Source organism: Felis catus, chromosome D3 (genome assembly GCF_018350175.1).
Source record: "Felis catus isolate Fca126 chromosome D3, F.catus_Fca126_mat1.0, whole genome shotgun sequence".
NCBI lineage: Eukaryota > Metazoa > Chordata > Mammalia > Carnivora > Felidae > Felis > Felis catus.
This window is the reverse complement of record NC_058379.1, coordinates 46,683,318-46,709,606: the sequence shown is the minus strand read 5'-3', so window position 1 is coordinate 46,709,606 and position 26,289 is coordinate 46,683,318. Positions and strand designations below refer to the sequence as shown.

Sequence of the window (26,289 nt, the reverse complement as noted above, 5' to 3'; positions counted from 1 at the left end):
TTACTCTCTTTGCATGCTATGATTTTGTTACCAAGTTGTAGTAGCTTTAGTTACTCTTAATGCTCTTTTCTTGTATGCTATAATTAAGTTTAATATAGTATTTCCAAAAAAAAAAAAAAAAGAGTTACTGTATTATTACTTGCCTGGTTAATCAGATTGAATTTTGTGTACTTTCATCTTTTCGTTTATGTTTGAAGTGTCTCTTTCAACATTTCTTCTTAAGGCAGGTCTAGTGGTGAACTCCTTTAGCTTTTGTTTGTTTGGGAAAGCCTTTACTTCTCCTTCATATCTGAATGATAGCTTTGCCAGGTGAGTATTCTTGGCTGGCAGTTTTTGAATATGTCATTCTACTCTCTCATGGCCTGTAGAGTTTCCCCTGAGAAATCTGCTAATAGCCTACTGGGAGTACGTTTGTAGGTTACTGTCTCCCCCATCCCCCACCCCCCATGCCTTTCAAATTCATTCATTATTATTGACTTTTACAGTTGTAATATAATGTGTCTTAGAGAAGGTCTTTATGCCTTGAGGTAATAAGGTGTTCTGTTAGCTTTGTGGACTTACGTATTCAGTTGCTTCCTCAGGTTTGGGAAGTTCTCAGCTATTTATTTCTTTAAATAGGTTCTCTGTTCCCTTTTCCCTCTCTTCTCCTTCCAACATACCTGTTATTCTTCTATTGGCATTTTAATGGCAGAAGATAGTTCTCATAGGGTGCTTTCACTTTTTAAACTCTTCATTCTCTCCTTCCACCTGAATCATTTCTGTATTTCTCTCCTCAAGCTTGCTAATTCTCTCTTCCGTAAGATCTGCTCTGTTCCCAGTGCGTTCTTCATCTCATTTACTGAGTCCTTCAGTTACAGAATTTCTGTTTATTTCTTTTTTTTAGAATTTCAGTCTCTCTGGTAAAACACTTTTATTCGTTAATTTTTTTCCGAGATCATTATATTGCCATTTGGGGTTTTCTTGTAGCTCATTGAATTTCGTCATAACTGCTATTTTAAATTATCAGTTAGATTGCAGTGTTCCATGTCTTTGGGTTCCATTGGTGGAAAATTGTCATTATAGATTTTTATATTATGTGATTTTTCACGGTATTTGATAAGAAGTGCCCCTGTCTCCACATTTGAAGTAGTGAACACCTTTCTTATTTAGCCAAGGTTTCCTTTGCTTTAATTCTAACAGATCAACAGGTTGAACAAGGGTTATCCTTTTGTTTTCCAGAAGATGGGGCTATAGCACAACCTTTTGGTTTTTGTTACCAGAGCTGACTTCCCTGCTAAGGGTGGGGAGCATGAAAAAAAGCGGAGGGAGGTGTGTACTTAGCACTTGGGGCTTTGGGTGTACCCATGGCTGGGTCAAGGGAACTTCAAGTGGGAGAGGATTCCAGAGGTTTTTGGGTCAGTCTCTTGCCTCATGGGGCAGACAGCAGATGCTTTCCTTCAGGGGTCTCTCCTCAGGGGGCCTGGTCCCTCCAGCTCACCTCTTTGCAGGCAGACCAACCCCCCCCCCCCCCCCCCCCCCCCCCCCCCCCCCCCCCCCGCCTCCTGCCATAACCCTCCCTCCACTTCACTTCCTCTGACAGAAAGGTTGTGTGCTGGCTCACCACAGGACCAGCTGCTGCCTTCTCTGCCGTTGCTGTCGGCTGCTGCCAGGTCTGCCGCCTCTTCCACGGGCCAGTCCACCCCCTCTAGGGTACACAGGCGGATTTCTCGGGCATCTTGCTATGGTGTGCAGAGGCGCTGTGGGGTTTTTTTTTTTCTCTCCCAGGATACGTATGTCCAATTAGTGGTAAATCAGAGGGGAGAGAAGACAAATGACTCATGGCACCATGATGCTGACATCATTTCCAAATAAAATATATTATTGAAATGAATTTATCTTGCTCTCTTTTTAATATAGCCACTGCAAAATTTAAATTTCTATATGAAGCTTTCATATTTCTGTGGGAGGTTTCTCAGCTTTGGCATCACTAACATTTGGGGCTGGGTAGTTCTTTGTGTGAGGGCCCATAATGTTCTTCATTGGGTGTTGAGTGACATCCCTGGCCTGGCTGTTCTAGATCAGTTTCCCACCCAGTGCAGGAATGCCTTTCAGGCCATGACAGAAAGGGCTCATTCAGCCTCTGTTTGAAACCTTTACTAATAAGAATCTCTTGTTTCTCGTATTTGGAATGAATTATAAGACCTTTCTATCAGGATCCTATAACTTCTCCCAGTGGTCCTAGTCCTAGTCACTTGAGTAGCACAGAATAAACCAAATTGTTTATGAAAGAGATAATGCATGCTAAAAGGCCTTATACATCCTAAAGTTGATTCATCAAATACTTCAACTCCTCCTTTGTGTTAGGCACTGTCATGGGCAACAGGGATACAGCAGTAGATGAAACGTGAGCTCTCCAGAAGCTCTTAGACCATTTTGGGGGAAGTGGTTAATACTTGAGAGCCTACAGTAGTATGTTGTGTGTTGGTCAGTGCTGTGGAGAATACCGAAGCAAGCAAAGGTGTGTAGGGAGTGCTCTTGTTGAGTGGGGCAGGGCGTGGTTACGGGGATGCTGTTGCTCCTGGCCCCGTCCCCTACTGCTCCAAGACCTCTGTCATGCCTACTGTTCCCCAGACCTCCAGTTTCTTTTGTTTGTTCTGGACTGCACATTTCTTTCATCCATTTCTTATAAGAAATGTTTTCCGGACACATTTGCTTAGCCTCTGGTAAGTCTTCCTGAACTCAGGTGTTCAGGTTCCCTTGAAAAGTGGCACATGGATCTGAATCCTGGCTCTGGTCTGATCATTGCAGAGTTGGCCTTTGGGAATGTTCTAGCTGCTGTTCTCCTTTTGGCAATCTGAGATTGCACCTGCCTCTTTGGCAGGAGCATCATGCTCTTGACTCAGATTACGGTCAACAACCCTGAGGTCTTTTACTGTGCTACAGCTTCCACGTTGTGTACTTGTCTTGGAGGCCAGTGTTTCTCTTGATGTTTTTGATCAACTTATTGCACACAGTATGATCTAAGGGAGTTTGCTTTTGCAGTCTTACACAAGAAAACAGCATGGACTTTATGATGGCCTGTTGCCTTTCACAGTCCATTTTAGCTCTGCTTTCTGGTTGGGTTCTGGAATAGATAATGTTGCAGATAATCTGGCCTCCTGATGAATGAATAACTACTACATTTTCCTAAAACAACATAATGAGATAAGTGCATAAAAATGAATGTGGGATATTCTCAGGTGGGATTCTTGGCTGGCAGTCCTGTAATTTCTAAATTGAAAATTAAAAAAAAAAAAAAAAAAAAAACTTTGGATGTCTTTTATCATCTTGTTTCCAGAGTATTTCTTGCTTTTCTTGCTTTTAATCAGAATAGTGATACATACCTGTGCTCTCAGTGTAGGCATTGGTTGGGAGGAATTACAGCCCCTCATTCAGTCTTCACAAAGCGTATTTCAGGCTGAAACTTCCTAGCATCTGTTCCATTTATGGCTGACTTTTTCACAGACAAAAGATAGAAACGTTAGTTTATATAGTTGACCCTTGAACAGTTCACCTCCTGGGCAGTCGAAAATCCATATATAATTTTTGAACCCTCAAAAACTTAACTGCTAATAGCCTACTGTTGACTGGAAGCCTTACCAATAACATAAACAGCCAATTAACACTTATTATGTCATATGTATTATATACTATATGTTACAATAAAGTGAGATTTTAGAAAATCATAAGAGAAAATACATTTATGGTACTGTATTAAAAAAAAAACCCACATGTAAGTGGACCCATGCAGCTCAAACCAATGTTCAGGGGTCAACTGTACACATCTCTAAAACTGCACTGTGAATGTGCAAATGGTAGATGATGGCTGGGATTCTGTCCCTAGGTTCCATTGTTCATGTTACAGAGATTCATGGTCCTGGATGGTGGAGAATGTGATTTAAATACCATCTGTGGCTACTTATCCAGCAGATTGGTTAGATGAGAAATCTGCCAAATGAGCAGTGTGTGTTTCTAAAAAAGAAAAAGAAGTCAGAAGAATTTCACCGTGGAGGATTTAAAAATATTATTCATTTTAAAACTTTATGTTAACTTCTGTAATTCAAATTAGTTTGTAGAATAAAAGTTCCTTAGAAGATAAATTGTTTTGTTTACTATTTTGATGTTTCAGTTACATAGGTATATTCTAAGCAGCTAAACCCGCATCCCTTGCCATAATCTAAGATAACTGAAAAAAAATGTATTAACAGTTTTAGGAAGTTGGCTTGGCATCTCTGCCCGCTGCCCCCAGTAGTGCTGCCACTGTGATTTTTGGAAGGGGGGTCAGCTTCTGACCAGCCAGGTCTGGATGCCTGAGCCCTGACATGTGGCTTACCCAGGCCACTCTGCCACTGACATCCACCAGCCTTCTGGCTACCTTGAAACCCCTGCAGAGGCTTTGAAAGTGCTCCTTCTGTAGAGCTTAATTTGCAAGGGGTTTCCTGTCTTATCCAGAGGGGCTAAATTTTGTTCACATCAGTGTCTTTGGTGCTAACATATGAAGCCAGGCCTAAATTTTACTTCGGCTTTATATTCATTTGCATTTTTCCATTTAGTTGCTTAAAAACCTTTAGGCCCTGTGATGGCGTTTTGTTTACATTATTCAGCAGCTAGAGTAAAATCATGTATGAAGTATCCAGAAGTGGTAGGTATGTCTAGGACCAAACGACAGAGTCTGCTGTGCTAGCACATGAAAGGAAGGTGTACCTGTGAGGTGGTGCAGAAAGCTGGACACCAGCAGGGAGAGCTAGAATCCTAGGATCAGAATGACAGCAAAGGCACAGGGCCAGCGGGTCTGTTGTGACACTTCTCAGGGGCCAGCATAGCAGTGACTGGGGTATAGCTTCTGGCAGACCCTGTTGTACACATTTTTAAGGTGTCCATACATGCATGCCTGTGTTGTTCATATTAATGGCAATAGCTTTTCCCTCCTAGTGACAATGGCATTAAAATTAAATGTTTATTTTTCTTTTCTTCTTTCAGAACAAGCCTGCCCTCCCCTATGTTTTCCAGAAATGACTTCAGTATCTGGAGCATCCTAAGAAAATGTATTGGAATGGTAAATTACCTATCAATTTTCTAATATGACATTAAGCAGCCATGTTTCCTTACATATTCTTTGGGAGGGAATCTTAATGTTGGCATAAAAGTAATGTACAACAAAGTTTACGGAAACTTGAGATTCGGAAATTAGGAAAGGTCTTAGGTTTGCCTGACAGAATTTGAACCACTCTTTGTGCCATTTTAATAGGATTTCAGTGTGACTTTTCACTGTTGAGAAAATAGGAAAAGAAAATGCTCTTTTCCTGTTGTCACACCACATTTGTGTTTCCCCATAAAATTACCCAGAAATTCTCTCAGAAAGCAGACTCACCAAAGTGTAGGATATAATTTCATGTGCACTTCTTCATACGAGCTACTTGTTTTGAGCTTTGAATTTTAAGTGTGGTATATTAGATATTTGGAATGTGTCTCTGCTTGGCTGTGTAGGTAGATCTGATTTGGGAGGAAGGGCAGCACCTGGCAAAATTTGCTAAATTCCATGAAGACTTAAGTTCTTTTTATTTTTTTTTTAAATTTTTTTTTCAATGTTTATTTATTTTTTGGGGGACAGAGAGAGACAGAGCATGAACGGGGGAGGGGCAGAGAGAGAGGGAGACACAGAATCAGAAACAGGCCCCAGGCTCCGAGCCATCAGCCCAGAGCCCGATGCGGGGCTCGAACTCACAGACCGCGAGATCGCGACCTGGCTGAAGTTGGACGCTCAACCGACTGCGCCACCCAGGCGCCCCTTAAGTTCTTTTTAAAACAATGGTCCACAACTGGGGCGCCTGGGTGGCTGAGTCGGTTGAGTGTCTGGCTTCGGCTCAGGTCATGATCCCACCGTTCGTGAGTTCGAGCCCCACTTCGAGCTCTGTGCTGACAGCTCAGAGCCTGGAGCCTGCTTCGGATTCTGTGTCCCGCTCTCTCTCTGCCCCACTCCTGCTTGTGCTGTGTCTCTGTCTTTCAAAAATAAATAAACCTAAAAAAAATTTTTTTAAACAATGGTCCACAGCTCCAACCAGATATCAGTTAGGCTAGAATTCTGAGTAAAGTTCTCTTCATTCTGCTAGCAGGAACTTTGACCAACTAGAATGATGAACAACATAAAACATGTGAGTCCTGAGCTGCTAAAGAAATCTGCCTGGACATTACTTTTTGTAATGTGACAATTGAACATGCTCCGGGAACTTCCTGCACCAAGAAGTATGGTCACTTTCCGCTGCTTGCCATCCGTGAAACTCATGACATGCCCACTTCGGCATTCTCTAATGTCTGTGTTCTCTGCATGGGGTTACCTCATCTGAGACTTTCCAAATGGGACCAATGAGCTAATCCCAGAAATAGTCATTTTAAACAAATATTTTCCAACTCTATGTGGAGAGTAACTCAACTAAGGTCTACAGCCGGGTAATGGGATTTATCCCAACTTTTCTGCTTCCTATCTGTGAGACCCCGGGGAACCTGTTATACCTCCTAGAAGGGGTTTTCTACTGGGTAAAGTTAGAATAATTTGTACCTTAGAGGTGTATTGAGAGAGAAATAACATAATTTCTGTAAATTGTCTAAGAGGTCCCTGGTTTAGCATAATGCTCAATTTTATTATTAGCAGCAGTTAATTACACTAAAGAATCAGAGCACCTGCCTCTAATTAAGACTCATCAGGACAAACAAAATGTATATTTTCTTAAGACATTAATTATACACGTTACTGTCTTTGGATCTGAAATTTTCAGGGAAAGAATTAATATTTGTATTCTACAGAGGCAATATTTTTCAAACCCTTAGTAAACATATTTACCACCATGACTTAGTATGCAAATAGGTATATTTGTGTGTTTAAAATTAAAACCAGGGGCGCCTTCGGTGGCTCAGTTGGTTAAGCGTCCAACTCTTGATTTCAGCTCAGATGAGGATCTCATGGTCCTGGGATGGAGCCCTGTGTCAGGCTGCACACTGGGTGTGGAGCCTGCTTGAGATTCTCTTTCTCTCTCTCTGCCCCTCCCCTGCTTGTGTGCACACATGCAGTCTCTCTCTCTCTCAAAAGAAAAATAGTAAAATTAAACCAGTTTCACAAAAGGAATATTCATCCTTACAATAAATGATACTTCCATTTATGTTAAATTAATGCTGATTCCAACTTATTAAATGCATTACATAATCTCTGATGAATGAAACCCTCACTGTAGAATTAATACCACATCTGTCAAAGACTATGTGGTCAACAGAATTTGTATGCAAACTTCAGCTGTGGTTGAGCATTTTGGGACACCATGGAAAATACAGTTTTCTGTTCTCTTGCTTGAATCTGTCTGCTACCATCTTCTGTCTCACAAGTATCAGATTTAGTGGCGGTGTCATGAATTTGTTTAGGCTAGAGGTCTAGTTTATGTCTAAAGCAACCATTCTGTCTAAATGGAGAATATTCTTTTAAAAGATAGGACATAATGTTATGTTGGATCATACCTGTCATACTTTGAAAGATAAACTCTTATTTCTCTAGAAGAATGTTTTCACTTTTACTTTTTATGGCAGAACTATTTGTATAAATAAACGTTCTCTACTAAATTTATAAGAGGCTAACATTCCTAGAGGGATATTTACTAATGTGGATTGAAGGAATTATCTAGCATTTGGAAATCTTGTAAGCACTGTCATAGGATCCCCTCTCATAGACGATAGAAACAATCGAAAGGTGTAACAGTTGGCCAACAATAGACATTTAAAGTACAGTATATCGTAAAAATAAAGTACAGTGAATCTTTTTTAAACAGCTTATTTATTTATTTTGAGAAACTACAAGCTGGGGAGGGGCAGAGACATCAGGAGAGAGAGAGACATCAGGAGAGAGAGAGAGAGAGAGAGAGAAAGAGAGAGAGAGAGAGAGAGAGAGAGAAAATATGCCAAGCAGGCTTCATGCTAGGAGCATGGTGCCCATTGTGGGGTTCGATCCCACGAACTGTGATATCATGACCTGAGCCAAAATCAAGAGTTGGACACCTAACCGACTGAGCTACCCAGGCGCCCCAAGTGCAGTGTATCTTGAGAGAAACAAATATCATCATTAGAGTAAGTTTTTAAAAGTAATTTTTGTTATTGACCCCTCCAATATCTGCTTCCTTCCACCCTCCAAAAGAAAATAGTTCAAAACTTAGAAAATGTAATATCCATAATGTTTTTGTACTGAAGTTCAAAACAAAGTCATTTTTAAAAATCCTGCAGTGCGTTTCTGTGATTATTTTTTTCTTTTTCAGATTTTTAAAAGTTTATTTATTTTTGAGAGCACATGTGAGCAAGAGAGGGGCAGAGAGAGAGAGAGGTGGGGGAGAGAGAATCCCAAGCAGGCTCCTCACTGTCAGTGCAGAGCAGAGAGCAGTCAGTGCAGAGCCAATACTAGGCTTAAACCCACAAACCATAAGATCATGACCTGAGCCAAAATCAAGAGTTGGACGCTTAATGGACTGAGCCACCCAGGCGCACCCTACATTTCTATGATTCTGTTAACACTGAACAAACACTTGAGGGGCACCTGGCTGGTTGGGTCAGTGGAACGTGCAACTCTTGACCTCAGGGTTATGAGCTCAAGCTCCATGTTGGGTACAAAGATTACTTAAAAATAAAAATCTGTAAAGAAAAAATAAGTACATGACTTTTATGAACTCATGATGTTGAGTGTAGAGATTACTTAAAAAAATAAAATCTTAAGAAAATACTCAAACACTTCACTTCCTTTCGATGTGGGCAAATCTCCATTGCAAAAGCCATATACATTTCTTTCAGCCAGCTCTTCCCCGTAACTCCACATTCCCAGTTTCTCAACTCTATAATAAGTCTTAAAAGTAGCGGAGGATATTTGGTATGGAACCATAGCTTTTTATGATGTCTCCGTTGACATCTGGCATGACAGCATGCCAGAGCAGAGTGGAGAGTGTGAGTGTCCTGCAGGTGAAAACCTCACGAGTCTACACTGAACTGGGGTCCAGTCCCAACTTTTTAAAAACTACGTGCCCCTTGTGATGACTTGGTTTTATTGTATAGTATCATTGTTCAAAATACATGGCTTTGGGGCAACTCGCTGGCTCAGTTGGTAGAGCATGAGACTCATGATCTTGGGGTGTGAGTTTGAGCCCCATACTGGGTATAGAGATTACTAAAAAATGAAGAAAAAAAAAAACCAAAACATAAATACATAGCTTTTATGAACTCATGACGGATGCTTATCTGCCAGGTGTGGTCTAGGTATAATTTGTCTTGATCAGGAAGGAAAGTCCGAGATCTTCTCCTGACGTTGGCCATACTGGACCTCAGTGCCCTGCAGTGCCGTCTCCAGCCGGCTCACTTTGACCCTGTCTTCCATTTCCACATATGTATGCATTTTGCTTTGCCGCTTTCAAAAGAGTATGGATGGAACTGGAGGATATTATGCTAAGTGAAATAAGTCAGAGAAAGACAGATATCCTATGTTTTCATTCATATGTGGAACTTGAGAAACTTAACAGAAGACGATGGGGGAAGGGAAGGGGAAAAAATAGGAATAGAAAGGGAGGGAGGCAAACCATAAGAGACTCTGAAATACAGAGAACAAACTGAAGGGGGGTGGGGGAAGAGGGGAAAATGGGTGATGGGCATTGAGGAGGGCACTTGTCAGGATGAGCACTGGGTGTCGTATGTAAGCGATGAACCATGGGAATCTACCCCCAAAACCAAGAGCACACTGTATACACTGTATGTTAGTCAACTTGACAGTAAATTATATTAAAAAAATAAAAAGAATATGGAGACTTAGATTTCCAAAACTAATGACATCTTCCTTTGTCCTTCCAATCTGTTTTGTACAGGATTATGTTACTAAATGTTGGATTATACTACATGAAATGAATACTTTACATAACTGATATTCAACTCTAAAACTCTCCTGTGATTGAAGCTTTTACAAAACAGATTCCCAGCTCAGAGCTAATACTGATACTGGTTAGTGGTTTGAAACCTTTCTTCCTTATTTCCTTACTCCCATTGTCCTTTTGTTGAAGGGCTCTGATCTCATAATCCCATTGTCCTGCACTTCCCGTTTTTCTTTCTCCTCTTCTCTCTCATCCCTTCAGCGTTTCTCAGCGGGACTCACCCAGAAGTTAGGTCCTGGGTGTTCATGCCTAGTGACTTTCAAAACCAGGGCCAGCACCAGGGTGAGGCCCAGAATTTGAGTAGGCAACTGTGCCCAGGGCTTTGCAGGTGCCAACCCTGTGTTCACTAAATATCTTGAAGTCATAGAATATTAGTGTTGGATTGTTATCAGAGATGAGAAAGGTCTGATATATTATAAATATATATGACCTTTTAAAATGAAAATGTGATATTACTGTTAATGATGTCCAGTGGAACCAAATACCATAGAGATTTCAATACAAGAGCAAGCTGTTACTTTAAGAGTTGAAAAGTTTACAGTTCCATTTGCTCCTTTGATTCATTCTTCTTCTCCATATTTCCTACACTTTTTATCTTTTAAGGTCTTTTACTGATTATCACACTTTGCTATCACAAAAATACTTTTAAAAATAAAAATCAGGCAGTGTATATCCTGTGACCTTAAGACTTTAAGTTTCTTTGTATCTTGTTATTCTTACAAGTATTAATATGTGAGTTATCAAAATAACAAGCATTACAAAATTTATGAAAATATTAACATAAAGGGTGAAATGTTCATAAAATGGATTTTTTCTGCTGGGTTTAGAGATCTGAGAATGTCACCTATCTATTGCTAGAATGTGATGGACTTTTCAATAACAGCTATGTAATTTTCTAATAGATTCTGGGATTAAAAAACCTTGCTCATATTAGTAGACAGATGGGAGTAGGGATTTGGGGGTTTTTGAATCTCGCAATACCGTTCAGTTCTTCAACCCTTTGCCAACTGTGTGCCACAAGTTCAGGTAACAATGTATTATCAAAAACATTTTTAAAAAGGAGGTTAGAGTGGGAGAGAGCCAAAGCATAAGAGACTCTTAAAAACTGAGAACAAACTGAGGGTTGATGGGGGGTGGGAGGGAGGGGAGGGGGGTGATGGATATTAAGGAGGGTACCTTTTGGGATGAGCACTGGGTGTTGTATGGAAACCAATTTGACAATAAACTTCATATATTGAAAAAAAAAATTTTTATGATCCATAAGTTGACAGCTCAATTAGGACTTTCTTCATTGTTACTGTGAACAAATTTGGAGAAGTCTAACTCGTAGAAGGTCTTCTGAGCCTCCATTGGAGTCATAGGTGCCTTGGTCTCTGGGAAATGTAGCCAGAGAAGCTTTGCCAGGGCTCTCAACTCTTGGTGCACACGTTGCTCTGTCCTCTTACTCACATGTACATTGCAGTAGTGAGACGGGGATGAGAAAATTGAAATATTTTTCGCTGAAACACACCTGTATCAGTATAATAATTTTTGATAAAATGCTTTTATCTTACCGTGAGCTTTACAGTTTTTCCCTCAAAACCACAGATCTAGCTCATTCACTTGATGCAGGGTGCCTGCACACAGCCGTAGAGCCGGTCCATACTCGGACACATCCCAGGTCAACTGGATGTCCTGCCAGGAGTGATGGTATTTTGGGGTTCAGATAAACATGTTAGTATATGTCACTGTGACATCTGTCCCATTCTTGAATTCTAAATCTAAGGTTGATACAGACTGAGGTAAGATTTGGAGCTTTGCCAAAGCTGGTACATGATAAATACTGACTTGAGAGACGGGGAACAGAAACAGCAAAGTAGTTAAACAAAACCTAGCATCTTTACCACCTTCCTTTCCAGTCTTCTGAAAGCAGAATACCCTGGTATGGGAGAAATGGCCAGAGGAGCCCTTTTCTGATGTCAGGTCTTTCCCTTAACTGAAACAGGGAAAGTCATGGGGCCCTCATGCAGGTTATGGCGCCTCAGTCAAAGGGGCCTCACTGATACCAGTACTGTACTTCTACACCTCCCTTCGTTTGGTGCCCTAACGAGTTTTACATTTCAGAGTGAGAATACTATACAGTGATTGAGGATGGTGTGAGGTGTCCCCCCATCCCACCCCCGTCACAGAAGAGTAGTTGAGGGCAAGTGGGAGAAGAGAAAGCATGACCTCCAATGCAGGTGTCTGCTCAGACCTTCCCATAATTAGGTAAGAGTGCCTGTGGAGGCTGAGCCTCTGGAAATTGGTTCCCTTAAAGCAGCCCCGCCCACGTAGCTACTAGCCAGTCTTTGTGCACCTTGAGTGAATACAGGGTGAAGACTGAGATCCATCCAGGCGTCAGCCAGTACATCTGTTGTCCTTCCACGTTCCTGTCGTGGTTGTCCAGACTTCGGTTAAATGCCTCCCAACTCTGAAAATACTCCGCTACTAGACAGGAAGAATAGGAAAAGAATATCTTTTTGTTCATCTTTTTCCTTGTAGCTTGTCTTCTGTTTTTCTGTTTTTTACCGTTGGTTTGCACCAAGCTGAGCACAGTGTGGTTCAGTTCACACGCAAACACATACCCCTTTCCTGCTCCACAGTTCCTTCATTTCCAAGTGTGTTATCTCCCACTCATTCCCCTGTTGTGTTCCCCTTGGGCAGGTCTGTGAGAGCTGAGGAACAGTGGTGTGACCAACAGCAGAAGGCATAAGGGCGGGAGGCCTTTTTTAAACTGCTCATCCAGATGGTCCCAGGAGTCTTTTGAGTTCTTCGTGCGGCTGCTTTGGGCACAATCAGTGGTATTCGGATAGCAAGAACCTCTCATGCAAGATAAACTAGTAGATAGATGGTAGACATCTTATGGAGGGAGGGGGCTGAGTAGCCGAAGATGTGAAAGAGACCTTTGACCCTCCAAAGCCCTTAAATGTAAGCGGGATGAATGTTTACATCCTTGGTAGCTGTGGGAGGTGGGGTGGTGGGGGGGGGGTGAGGAAGGAGCCAGTGCCAACTTCATCTTGCAGAAGGGACATCCAACAAGCAGAACCAAGGCTGCTTCTAGCACTTGCCCAACACTGAGGAGCCTGGAAACCCATTTAGTGCTTGGGTCCCACTCCTGGGTGAGGACTCTGCCTGCACACTGGCTGCCTGGGCAAACGAGCAGACGAATTTAGCCAGAGACCTAAGTTGAGTTTCTCTCTGTAACCCAGGTCTTAAATATTTGCACAATTGGGTATTACAGTGTTAGAGTTTACAGCTATAAAATATTTTCCATTTTAGCTGGGATCAAACTTGGCCTTGCCTTCAGGTTGTTTATATAGTGCTCAAAAGATGAAGCAAACAGCCTTTCTCTCTCTCTCTCTCTCTCTCTCTCTCTCTCTCTTTTTCCCTTTCTCAGTTTGTCAGCAGATGAGAAATTGCAATTAAGAGTTTCTTCAGTTTCATCATTGGTTGCTATTAATTTGCATGGATAAATTTAAACTGTGTTTTTAGCTGGGTCACAGGGTGGAACTGCCTGGCATAAATATTTAATTTTTCAGCCGACTGATGCTCCCGGTGATCAGAGTAGCCTAGTTCATGTTTCTTCCTGAAACCTGACCCTCATAACGTGTGTTGTTTCTTCTCCTATTATTGGAATCTGCACAGTACTAATTAGTATACGGCATCTAGAGAGTCCACTACCAAACTTTATTATATGGGAAGTAAAAGTGAGGTCACTGTAAAATTCCAAAACGGAATGAAATAGGGTTTCTGTCACTTGAGTTTTCATTACATACCTAGGGAACTGTAGATTTTAACAATTAAAAATTACTGTAATAGTATTTTAAAATAATTTCACTAATAGAGGCAATAAAATTAAGTCTATTGCTGTATTTTAAGAGTATAAATACTCCTACTCTTCTCATTCTCAGGGTGAGGCTGTTGTTATGGTGGACTGGATTTATGTATATGTTCTCCGGGATCTTTTCTTTCCTTTGTATTCCCTCTCTGATATTTGGCCCAGATGTGTGCCTTTTCATTTCTCTGAATGCTTACGTTCTGGGCTAACTAAAAGAAGTAAGAAAGAGTTTAAATTATTCTAGATTACAACATTGGATTTAAAGAAGCTTATTTAGATTAGGAGCTTTTCAAATGATTGGAAATAATCTACCCATTGAATTCATGATAAAACCATGTCCTTTGTGCAGTGGTCTCAGAGTTTATACTACGCCCACTTTCACTGACTCACTAACTCCTATAAAGTCTAGCCAACCAGTGTGAGAGGCCAGTGGCTAGTAGACCCTGGATGGTCCTGTCCTTGCCTGTATATTTTCCCCAGGGGGGTGGGGGCTATGTGTGAAGAGGTACAGCATACCCAGCATTGCTTTAGAGATGAAAGATTAAGCCCCTAGGACACGATTCTCATCTGATTCTCTGTAATTAGGGACAAGCTAAAATGCCCTCACCTCTAGCACATATCCTATTCCCTCAGGGAATATTTTGTAGTCCTTTTAGTACTTTTTGGGGGGAAAAAATCCAGAATCAAGCTTTGAGGTAAAGTTCTTCATTGCTGTAATGAGTACATCTCATCCTGATGTTGTACACAACGAAGTGAAATGTAGAGATGAAGAATGGCACGGTGTGGGTCACATACTAGTCAAGGACATGACTCAAGTCGTCCCCTCCGTGAATTCCTGTCTTGGTGATTGGATGGAGCAGCCAGCCGGCCAGCAGAGAGAACCTTACCAGGGGGACTGCAGCCATCCCGTCCTGGCTGGGGCTCCAGGGGGAGCAGGGGTCCTTTCCTTCAGTCCCTCACCCTTTAAAGTCAGAGCGCGGAAGCCATGCTGCTTTCTCAATAGCTTTTCTACAGCCCAGGCGACCAGGTGAAGTATCCCAACCTCTGAGGCTGTCTTGCCTCTCTGCATCTGGGAGGACTTGGCACTCTTGCATGCATTCTTAATGGTAATAGCTCACATTTATTGCTCACTTCATGTCTGCCTGGTGCTCTTCTAAGTGCCATAGATGAATTAACCTGATCTTTACAAGCCCTGTGACGTATGCAATGAAATCCCCATCTGAGGAGAGGTGAGGGACTTACTTGTGGTGACGCAAGTATTAGGTAGCAAGGGGCCTTCAATCTCAGACCCCATTCCTTTTTGTTTTTCTAATTGTGGTAGAATTCACAGCATAAACTGTACCATCTTCACAATTTGTAAGCATGCAGTTCGGTGGCATCAGTACATTCGCCATGTGCAGCCATCACCACCGTCCACCCAGCCTCTTCGTCCTGCAGAACTGACTCTGTACCCATTAAACAGTAACTCCCAGGCCCCTGTCCCAGCTAGCTACCATGTGGCTTTCTGTTCAGAACTCACTCTCTTAGCCACCTCAGTGTCCCTGGAGCTTTGGCCTGGACCAACCTGAGCACGTTCTGTCGCTGTTCTTTTTCCCTTATGCTTAGACTTCGCTTTTCTCTCGTACATTTTATGATTCGCATAATGTCCATGCGTGTGTTCTAAAGCGATCCAGTGTCTGTGGTGCAAGGTTGTTCACTTCCTTTGGCCAGGCTTGAAAGTATTAGATTTTAAGATCTCTTGTTTTACTCCTGATTAAAAGAGCAATACATGTTCACATTAGGAAACAAAATATGGAAAAGCATAAATAAGGTTGTCAAGATTACCTGCACTACCAACTCATAGAGACAACAGCTGTTAATTTTTTGGTGCTATGACCTCCTAGTATTTGTTGCTATGTCTATAAAACATATCTTTAAACATGTGGCTTTGTAACCTAACAACATTTTGCCACATAAACTATTGTGTATCATTAAAAAGAGGGTTTGAGGGGCGCCTGGGTGGCTCAGTTGGTTGAGCGTCCAACTTCAGCTCAGGTCACGATCTCACGGTCTGTGAGTTCGAGCCCCGTGTCGGGCTCTGGGCTGATGGCTCAGAGCCTGGAGCCTGCTTCCGATTCTATGTCTCCCTCTCTCTCTAACCCTCCCCCGTTCATGCTCTGTCTCTCTCTGTCTCAAAAATAAATAAAACGTTAAAAAAAATTTTTTTAAAAAAAGAGGGTTTGACGTCAAGAAGCTTGTGTTCCAGTAGAAGGGTCAGCAAAGTCTAGCGTATTGTGATAAATGCCTGCGTAGGCATAAAGTCCGCAGGCATTGGGACTGCAGAGGAGCATGGAGGGTAGAGGCACCTGCAGTGTACTCTTCTCTCTCTGGGGTGATGAGGACACAGGCAGAGTACAAGATTTTATCCCTCCCTTCAAGAACCGTATTACTGTAGAGTTAGCGAGATGAGCTGACATAACAGTATGCAATCCAATACACAACCAAGAGCTAAATTGTGAGATATAGATTCTGGTATGCCGGGTGTTGGAGGAAGTGAGAAATCAATGAGAACTAGAACAGCTGAGAAGGAGAGACTTGAGCTGACCCTTCAAATATGGGTAGGATCTGTAAGAGGTAAGGGAAGAGAGCAGGGCATCTTTGGTCAGGACTGGCCCTACCAAGTCTTTTAACTCAGTGCCTAAAATAGTGCCTGGCACCTAGTAGATGGTAAATTAATTTTTTTCAGAAGATATTTTGAAAAATTATTTCTAATGTATATTCTATACTGCACATTGGCTGTAGAAGGGATGGGGTTTTTTGATATATAGTTGACAACATTATAAGACATTTAAAGTGTATATAAGATGACTGCATATGTTGTGCACTGTGAAAGAATTCCCCTTGAGTTATTTAACACATCAGTCACCTCACATACACACATCTCATCTTACATTGTGTGTGAGAACATTTAAATTCTACTTCCTTACCAAATTTCACTTATGGAAAACAGTGTTATCAACTATAGTCACCATGTTATACATTAGATCTTTCTATCTTACTCATCTTACAACTAAAAGTTTGTACTCTTTTAACAGTCTTTCCCATATTCACCACCTGCAGCCTCTGGCAACCACCTCCCTACTATGTTTCTATGAGTTTGTTCTTTATTGTGTTGTTGTTGTTGATTGTTTCCACATGTAGGTGATACTATGGAATACTTGTCTTTCTCTGTCCGGCTTATTTCACTTAGCATAAGGCCCTCCAGTTTCATCCGTGTTGTCACAAATGGCAGGATTTTCTTCTTTTGTATGGCCGAATAATACTCCTGGGTGTGTATGTCATTTTCTTGACCCAATGATCACATTTTCTTGATTCATTTATCTGTTGATGGACACTTAGGTTGTTTCCATACTGACTTTTCTAAATAATGCTCTAATGAACATGGGGTGCACATGTTTTTTCAAGTTAGTGTTTTCAAAATAAGCCAGTGAAGAAATGGGCAGCAAACATGAATAGACACTTCTCTAAAGAAGACATCCAGATGGCCAACAGGCACATGAAAAGATGCTCAACATCACTCCTTATCAGGGAAATACAAATCAAAACCACACTGAGATACCGCCTCACACCAGTCAGAGTGGCTAAAATGAACAAATCAGGAGACTATAGATGCTGGAGAGGATGTGGACAAACGGGAACCCTCTTGCACTGTTGATGGGAATGCAAACTGGTGCAGCCACTCTGGAAAACAGTGTGGAGGTTCCTCAAAAAATTAAAAATAGATCTACCCTATGACCCAGCAATAGCACTGCTAGGAATTTACCCAAGGGATACAGGAGTGCTGATACATAGGGGCACTTGTACCCCAATGTTTATAGCAGCACTTTCAACAATAGCTATAGAAATTATGGGAAGAGCCTAAATGTCCATCAACTGACGAAAGAAGATGTGGCTTATATATACAATGCAATACTACTAGGCAATGAAAAAATGAAGTCTGGCCTTTTGTAGCAACGTGGTTGGAACTGGAGAGTGTTATGCTAAGTGAAATAAGTCAGGCAGAGAAAGACAGATATCATATGTTTTCACTCATATGTGGATCCTGAGAAACTCAACAGAAGACCGGGGGGGGAGGGGAAGGGGGGATAAAAAGTTACAGAGAGGGAAGGAGGCAAACCATAAGAGACTCTTAAATACTGAGAACAAACTGAGGGTTGATGGGTAGTGGAGGGGAGGGGAAAGTGGGTGATGGGCATTGAGGAGGGCACCTGTTGGGATGAGCACTGGGTGTTGTATGGAAATCAATTTGACAATAAATTTCATTAAAAAAAAAAGTCTTTTCATTTCTTTGGGTAAATATCCAGAAGTGGAACTGCTGAATCATAGGGCAGGTCTGTTTTTAATTTCTTAAGAAATGTCCATTGTGCTTTGCACAGTGTCTGTACCACTTTACATCCCCCAGTGGTGTATAAGAGCTCCCTTTTCTCCACATTATTGCCAGCCATTCACCTCTTTCATATAAAAGCCATCCTAACAGGTGGGAGGTGATAATCTCATTGTAGTTTTGATTGGCATTTCCCTGATGATTAGTGGTATTGGGCACCTTTACCTATTGGCCATTTGGATGTCGTCTTTGAAAAAACGTCTACTCATTTCCTGTGCCCATGTTTTAATCTTTTTTGTTTCTATTAAGTTGTAAGAGTTTTTTTAATATGTATCTTGGATCTTACCCTCTTATCAGATACGTGATTTGCAAATATTTTCTCCCATCCTATAGGTTATTATTTTCATTTTGTTGATGGTTTTCTTTGCTGTGCAGAAGGTTTTCCGTTTGATATGGTCCCAGATGTTTGTTTTTGCCTGTTACTTTTGCTTTTGATGTCAGATTAAAAAAAAAAAATCATTACAAGACCTATGACGATCTTACCCCTTGTGTTTTCATCTAGGGGTTATATGGTTACAGTTCTTACATTTAAATCTTTAATCTGTATTGAGTTGATTATTGTGAATGGTGTAAGATAGTGGTCTAGCATCATTCTTTTGCATATGGCTGTCCAGTTTTCCTAGCAACATCTAATGAGGAAACTGTCCTTTCCCCCCATTGTATATTCTTGGCTCCTTTGTCAGAAATTAACCAGATATGTGTGGGTTTATTTCTGGGCTCTTTGTTCCATTTACTTGTGTGGCCAGGTTTGTGCCAGTACCATACTGTGTCAATTACTATAGCTTTGTGATACTGTTTGAAATCAGGAAGCGTGATGTTAGCTGTGGGCTTGGCATATATGGACTTTATTAGGTTGAGGTATGTTCCCACTTTACCCACTTTGTTAAGAGCTTTATCATGGAAGGATGGTGAATTTTGTCACATGTATTTTTTTTGCATCTAGTGAGGTGATCACACGATTTTAATCATTCATTTTGTTAATATGGTATATCACATTTATTGATTTGTGGTGTTGAACCATCCTGTATCCTTAGAGTGTATCCACCTCATCATGGTGTATATGATCCTTTTAAGGTACTTTTGAATTTGGTCTGCTAATACTTTGTTTGAGGTACATTGCATCCGTGCTCATCAGATGCACATTCATTGTAGTGTCCTTGCCTGGTTTCAGGATCAGGTTAATGCTAACTTCACAAAATGTATTTGGAAGTGTTCCCTCTACTATTTTTTGAAAGAGTCAGAGAAGTACATTCTGGCAGAATTTACCAGTGAAGCCATGTGATCCTGGACTTTTGTTTGTTGGCAGACTTTTGATTACTGTTTCAGTCTCCTTATTGATAATTTGTCCAGATTTTCTCCTTTTTCATGATTTCACTCTGTAGGGTATGTATTTCTAGGAATTCATCCATTTCTTCTAAGATTTCCAATTTGTTAGTATGTAATTGCTCATAGTAGTTTATGAGCCTTTGCATTTTTTCCATGTATTTTTTTTAATTGAACTGTAGTTGATATACAATGTTACACTGGTTTCAGGTGTACAGCATGGTGATTCAACGAGTCTACACATTATGCTGTGCTCACCACAAGTGTAGCTACCACCTCTCACCACACATTACATATGTTACATTGCTTACCTTCCCTGTGCTGTACCTTTTTCCCCATGACTTACTTATTTCATAACTGGAAACCTCTGTCTCCCACTCTCCTTCACCCATTTTGCCCATATGATCCCCTGTATTTTTATGGTATCAATTATGTCTTTCCTTTTATTTATTATTTTATTTGAATTCTTTTTTCTGTTGGCTTTTTAGTCTCTATTTCATTTATTTCCCTTCTGATCTTTGTTACATCCTTTTTTCTAGTGCCTTTGGCCTTAGTTTGTTCTTTTTCTATCTCCTTTAGGTGTAAGGTTAGATTGTTTATTTGAGATTTTTCTTGCTGCTTGAGGTAGTCCTCTATTGCTGTAAACCTCCCTCCTAGAATTGCTTTTGCTGCATCCCATCAGCTTTGGCATGTTGTATTTCCATTTTCATTTGTCTCAAGATATTTCTTGATTTTCCCTTTGAATTTGGTTCTTTGATTGGTTATTCAGTAGTATGTTTTAAATCTCACATAATTGTGAATTTATGTGGTTTTTTTGTTACAATTAGTTTTTTTCTTCTTCTTAAAGTTTTACTTGTTTAAGTAGTCTCTACAGCCCAAGTGGGGCTCAAACCCTTGACCCCTAGATTGAAGTGCATGCTCTTCCAACTGAGCCAGCCAGGCACCCCTCTTGTAATTCATTTCTAATTTCATACTCTTTTGGCTCAAAAAGTTGCTTGGTATCAATTGAATCTTATTAAATTTATGAAGACTGGTTTGTGCCTAATGTATAATCTGTCCTGGAGAATGTTTTGTGGGCATTTGAGAAGAGTATGTATTTTGCTGCTGTTCAGTGGAATGTTCTGTAGATGTCTGTGGGGTCTGTCTGGCCTAACATGTCATTTAAGTCCATTGTTTCTTTTTTGATCATCTGTCTAGGTGATCTGTCCGTTGCACATAGAGTATTGAAATCCCCTATGTCTAACGTATTGCTGTGTAATTACATAGCAGTATATCCCAAATAGTTGATGGTGCTTCGTTTCTGGGTAAAGGAGCATTTTCATTTTTACTTCAAGAGTTATGTATTCCTCTATGATTTTTTTTTAATGTTTACTTATTTTGAGAGAGAGAGAGAGCGTGCAAGTGGGGAAGGGGCAGAGAGAGGGAGACATAGAATCCAAAGCAGACTCCAGGCTCTGAGCTGTCAGCACAGAGCCCAACATGGGGCTTGAACTCATGAGCCATGAAATCATGACCTGAGCCGAAGTCAGACGCTCAACTGACTGAGCCACCCAGGCACCCTTGTGTTTTTTGTTTTGTTTTGTTTCTTTAAAGAAAGAAAGAAGGTATTTTTAAATTTTTTTTTTAACGTTTATTTATTTTTGAGGCAGAGATAAAGCATGAACGGGGGAGGGTCAGAGAGAGGGAGACACAGAATCTGAAACAGGCTCCAGGCTCTGAGCTGTCAGCACAGAGCCCGGCGTGGGGCTCAAATTCACGGACCATGACCTGAGCCGAAGTCAGCCGCTTAACAGGCGCCCCAAGGAAGGTTTTTTTTTTTGTTTTGTTTTTTAACGTTTATTTATTTTTGAGACCGAGAGAGACAGAGCATGAACGGGGGAGGGTTAGACAGAGGAAGACACAGAATCTGAAACAGGCTCCAGGCTCTGAGCTGTCAGCACAGAGCCCGACGCGGGGCTCGAACTCACGGACCGCAAGATCATGACCTGAGCTGAAGTCGACCGCTTAACCGACTGAGCCACCCAGGCGCCCCAGAAAGGTATTTTTAAATAGAAGGAAGAGAGCTTGAGACATCTCATTGGAGATAAACATTGGTAGTCCCAGTTTTCTGACGTGGGCCCCATCAGTGAATTTCTGGACTTACTGAGATCTCCAAGTGTATATAGTGCAGTCTTCTTTATCTCTTTCTGTGTTCGTATTCTCTCTTGTCTCCCCAGTGAGACAGCAATAGACTTACCACTTCTGTTAATTAGGTTGAGCTGTTACATGTCTGTCTGTTCTGCAAACTTTATGGTAATGAATGAGCTTAATGTTTCTAATGCACTCTAGTTGTAGTCTTGTGAAAGTTATATTACTTTTAATTGTATGGATTTTAATTGTATGGATTAGTAAGTTATTGAGGAGGGGAAAGTCAGCTAAGGCAGGTGGCATTCAACTTGGATGGCACCTTGGGAGTGTTCACCTGGCCTGTAGCTTTAGTCAGTAAAATTTATGAAAGACCTGATTTCCAAAGGAAACATAACTAATGGTAGGTGAAGCGTTGGGAAGATCATCCAAATATCCTAGAGAATACCAAGATAAGTATGTTAAGTAATGAATTTTTTAAAGACCTAACGATGCTGTTGTTTGCTGGCAGGATAGGGTATACAGGGTTGAAACTTCAAGTCAGAGACCACCCCCACCCCACCCCCCCCCCCCCCCGCCCAATCATTACATTATTTTTGGAAGTCTACTGTGATTGTGTCATTCTAGCAGACAGAATTTAAAGCCTGTTCTGTAATGTGTACAATAGCCTTCTAGTACCTAGTCCACAAAGCAGAGTAGATTTGCACGCTCAGGAAACCTCAATGTTGTTCAAAAACAGCCTGAAATTTCTTTCAGCTTTGATCATTAGCTCACTATGAAGATTTTTGGTTTTGGGGGCTCCATCATCTTTGTATCCCATTTCCTAATTTTTTTTTACGTTTATTTATTTTGAGAGAGAGAGGGAGAGAACATGAGCAGGGGTGGGTTGCAGGGAGAGAGAATCCCAAGCAGGCTCTGTGCTCTCAGCGCAGAGCCTAATGCAGGGCTCAGTCTCCCTGTGAGATCATGACCTGAGCCAAAATCAAGCGTCAGATGCTTAACAGACTGAGCCGCCCAGACGCCCCCCGTTTCCTAATTCTCATCTAAGGCAGATTTATTAATAGTTGTTATCTAATGCTCACCAGATCATGAGCTCCTTGAAGAGAAGGAGAATGTGTGGGGAGTGTTTATATTTCCTTCGAGGCCTAGAACAATATACTCCATATTGCCCTCTGGGAAAGATTTGTGAAAGTGAACTGATGCTAATTCAGTTTCATGGGCTGCAATTTTCCGTTACTTCCTTCCCAGGAGACATGTGAGGTAAAGATACCAGCAGGTAAGTTTGTCATATATATTGTCATGTGTATTGACATCACCATTTCCATTTTCTTGTTAAATAGGAACTATCCAAGATCACCATGCCAGTTATATTTAATGAGCCTTTGAGCTTCCTACAACGACTCACTGAATATATGGAACATACATACCTCATCCACAAGGCCAGTTCATTTTCTGATTCTGTGGAAAGGATGCAGGTACGTGTCAAACAAGCACTGAAAGGGTTTAAATCTCAGAGACTTCTCTGCCACCTCCACCCCCAAAACATACACAAAATTCATGTTCAATCCAGCGTGAGATTGGGAAATGTTATTAAAACTTAGAATATTTGGAGTGTCCTCTGTGTTCCTTCCCCTGCCGTCCTCTGGCCAGAGTGCCACCACAGTGGGAAGACGAGTGACAATTGGAAGAGAAGCGGAAGGTGGTCCATAAGCAAATCGGATGTTGGTGAGCTGTTTCTGAGTCTTCATTTTAGAAAGTAATGTGTTGGGAGAAACAGCTCAACTTTTCTTCTTTCACACTTTCTTAGAGTATTTCCGAGAAGGAGTGAACACACACATACATACACAAATATGTATATTTATGCTTATGTGTGTAATTAACTTGCTATTCTAGATGAAAACAAAAGATAACAAGGAATTGCACTTTGTAATTTTGTTTTGGATAGAAGATGCTTACATGATGTGTACAGATGGATTAGTTACAGGCAGAGCAGAATAGACACATTGTCCTCCAGACAAAGCAATAGCATTCTGAACGGAATCTTTCTGTTCTTTCATTTATATAAATCAGCTTTTCCCAACCTCCTGGGACTTAATACCAATTTGTTTAGTTTTATCTCTTTTTCCCTATCCTCAAATTGTACTTTTAGAAATTTTAAGGGAATTAAAAGTAATTTGGGGTTTGAGAGTTTTTTAAAAGTTCTTGAGTGAATTTGTAGCACTCAGGGTGTTAGAAAAACCATAGCTCAGAATGACTATAGCAGGAGACTCAGTATTTTTCATTTTGAATACACACACTTGCATATTAAGTTGCTAGAGATATATTAAAAATCCAAAGTAATTAAACGCCTCAAAATAATTTTGTAATTGTTATCTTCAAGATTTCAGTTCCTTAAAGAATGGGGAGCAAGTGAGGCTATCTTTAACCTCTAATGCTGTGTTCCACAGTGTGTAGCTGCATTTGCTGTATCTGCTGTTGCTTCTCAGTGGGAACGCACTGGAAAGCCTTTCAACCCGCTTCTGGGAGAGACTTACGAATTAGTTCGGTAAAGATCTTTCCTTCGCTCTTTGAGATGGGTAGTTGACTATGCGTGATACATGTAGCTTTTTAGGTGAAGAGGAAAAAAACATATATATTTTTTTAACATTACCAACATTTGCATTCCTGGAGCAAGTTAACAATTTTGATGTTTGTTTCTCTTTTAGAAACTCTGTCAGAAATGTGGAAACATGCATAAAATGCACCATTATAAAAAGTAATTAAGCGATTTCAATATTACTGATCATGTGGGATTATTCTTTTCTCCTTACATAGATCATGTGATTGGAATTTTTTTAATACCCATATCAAATATAGTAACATAAATGTGTACTGTTGGCATAAAGGCAATGACACATCTGTAGATGCACTTCTGTTTGCCTGTTTCTTGATCCACAATTAAGGAATTCATTTGGCTTTAGTTTTTCTGAATCTTCCCTTTTTGTACAAGTTTGGATACCATTTATTATTTTTTTTAATTTAATTTCTTTTTAATGTTCATTGGTTTTTGAGAGAGAGGATTGAGCCGGGGGAGGGGCGGAGAGAGAGGGAGACACAGATCTGAAGTGGGCACCAGGCTCTGAGCTGTCAGCACAGAGCCCGACGTGGGGCTCGAATCCACAAACCACATGATCATGCCCCGAGCTGAAATTGGACGCTCAACTAACTGAGCCACCCAGGCACCCCAATAGCATTTATTTTCTAAATGTTTGGAAGGGTGGGAACACATTAGATTCCTCTATCCTAGTATCAGTGGAAGAAGTTTAAATGTACATGGCTTATATTGGCAATTCATGCAGGTCACCCAAATTCATGTGTGTGTTCTTTAATATTTTCAAGTAGCTAGAATCTGCTGCTTTAATACTTTTACGTTGCGTTTTGACTGAAACGACAGTGATGTACACATTACATGATAAGAGTTAATTACAGTGTTGCTTTTTTTTTTCTTTTTAAATCTCAAGAGATGACCTTGGTTTCAGACTCATCTCGGAGCAGGTCAGCCATCACCCACCCATTAGTGCATTTCATGCTGAAGGATTAAACAACGATTTCATCTTTCATGGCTCCATCTATCCCAAACTGAAGTTCTGGGGCAAGAGTGTAGAAGCAGAACCCAAAGGAACCATCACTTTGGAGCTCCTTGAGTGAGTTGGAATCAAGCCATTAAACTCTTTTCATGTCTGTCTACACTTACCCACAGACCTGACAGTGTTGTTCTAAAGTTGGAGAAAAAGAAACAGCTTATAAACAGTGTAAATTATCCACTTTCTGTAAAAGAATTGAGAAACAGGGCAATAGCCGTTGTTTTTCAATATAGGTATATATAAAAAGTTAATGTTTGGATCTATTTTAAGATAGAATGGAATCAATTATTCCATGGTAGTTCTTAAGGAAGATGCTTTCTGTACATCATGGTGATGTTTTCTTTATCCATCTTTCAAAATGAATAGAAAAAGAAAATGTGGAATATATATACAACGGAATACTACTCAGCGTTGTTGCCATTTGCAACAACGTGGATGGAACTAGACTGTATTATGCTAAGCGACATAAGTCAAAGGTGTCATATGATTTCAATCTATGTGGAATTTAAGAAACAAAACAGATAAACAGGGGAAAGGAAGGAAAAATACAATAAAAACACAGAGGGAGGCAAACCATAAGAGACTCTTAAATACAGAGAACAAACTGAGGGTTACTGAAGGGGAGGTGGGTGGGGGGATGGGTTAAATGGGTGACAGGCATAAAGGAGGGCACCTGTTGGGATGAGCACTGGGTGTCATGTGTAAGAGATGCATCACTGTGTTCTACTCCTGAAACCAGCACTACAGTGTATGTTAACTAACTTGAATTCAAATTAAAAAAAAAAAAAAAATCAGTGTTCAAAAAAAAAATTCACTTTGAGAAATATGGAAATAATAATTGTGTGGCCCATCTTAGACATTAGGTAAATTTGAAAGTTCTCTTCTTTTGCAATAGAAAAAAAAAAGATTAGCATGGAATATCTTTCCATTTATTTGTGTCTTCCCATTTCTTTCATTAATGCTTTGTAGTTTTCAATGTACAGG

At 40.7% G+C, this 26,289-nt stretch overlaps 1 protein-coding gene across 8 annotated transcripts in view; it reads left to right on the top strand.

The window, feature by feature from the left end:
- OSBPL1A (oxysterol binding protein like 1A) overlaps positions 1–26,289 on the top strand; it is a 270,348-nt gene that overhangs the window by 225,353 nt on the left and 18,706 nt on the right. For all 8 annotated transcript variants that reach the window (XM_045041822.1, XM_003995075.5, XM_045041823.1 and 5 more), the window contains 4 exons: positions 4,999–5,074; positions 23,023–23,157; positions 24,130–24,227; positions 25,183–25,365. In XM_045041822.1, the coding sequence (XP_044897757.1) occupies positions 4,999–5,074; positions 23,023–23,157; positions 24,130–24,227; positions 25,183–25,365 (492 nt within the window). The remainder of the gene's footprint in view (positions 1–4,998; positions 5,075–23,022; positions 23,158–24,129; positions 24,228–25,182; positions 25,366–26,289) is intronic.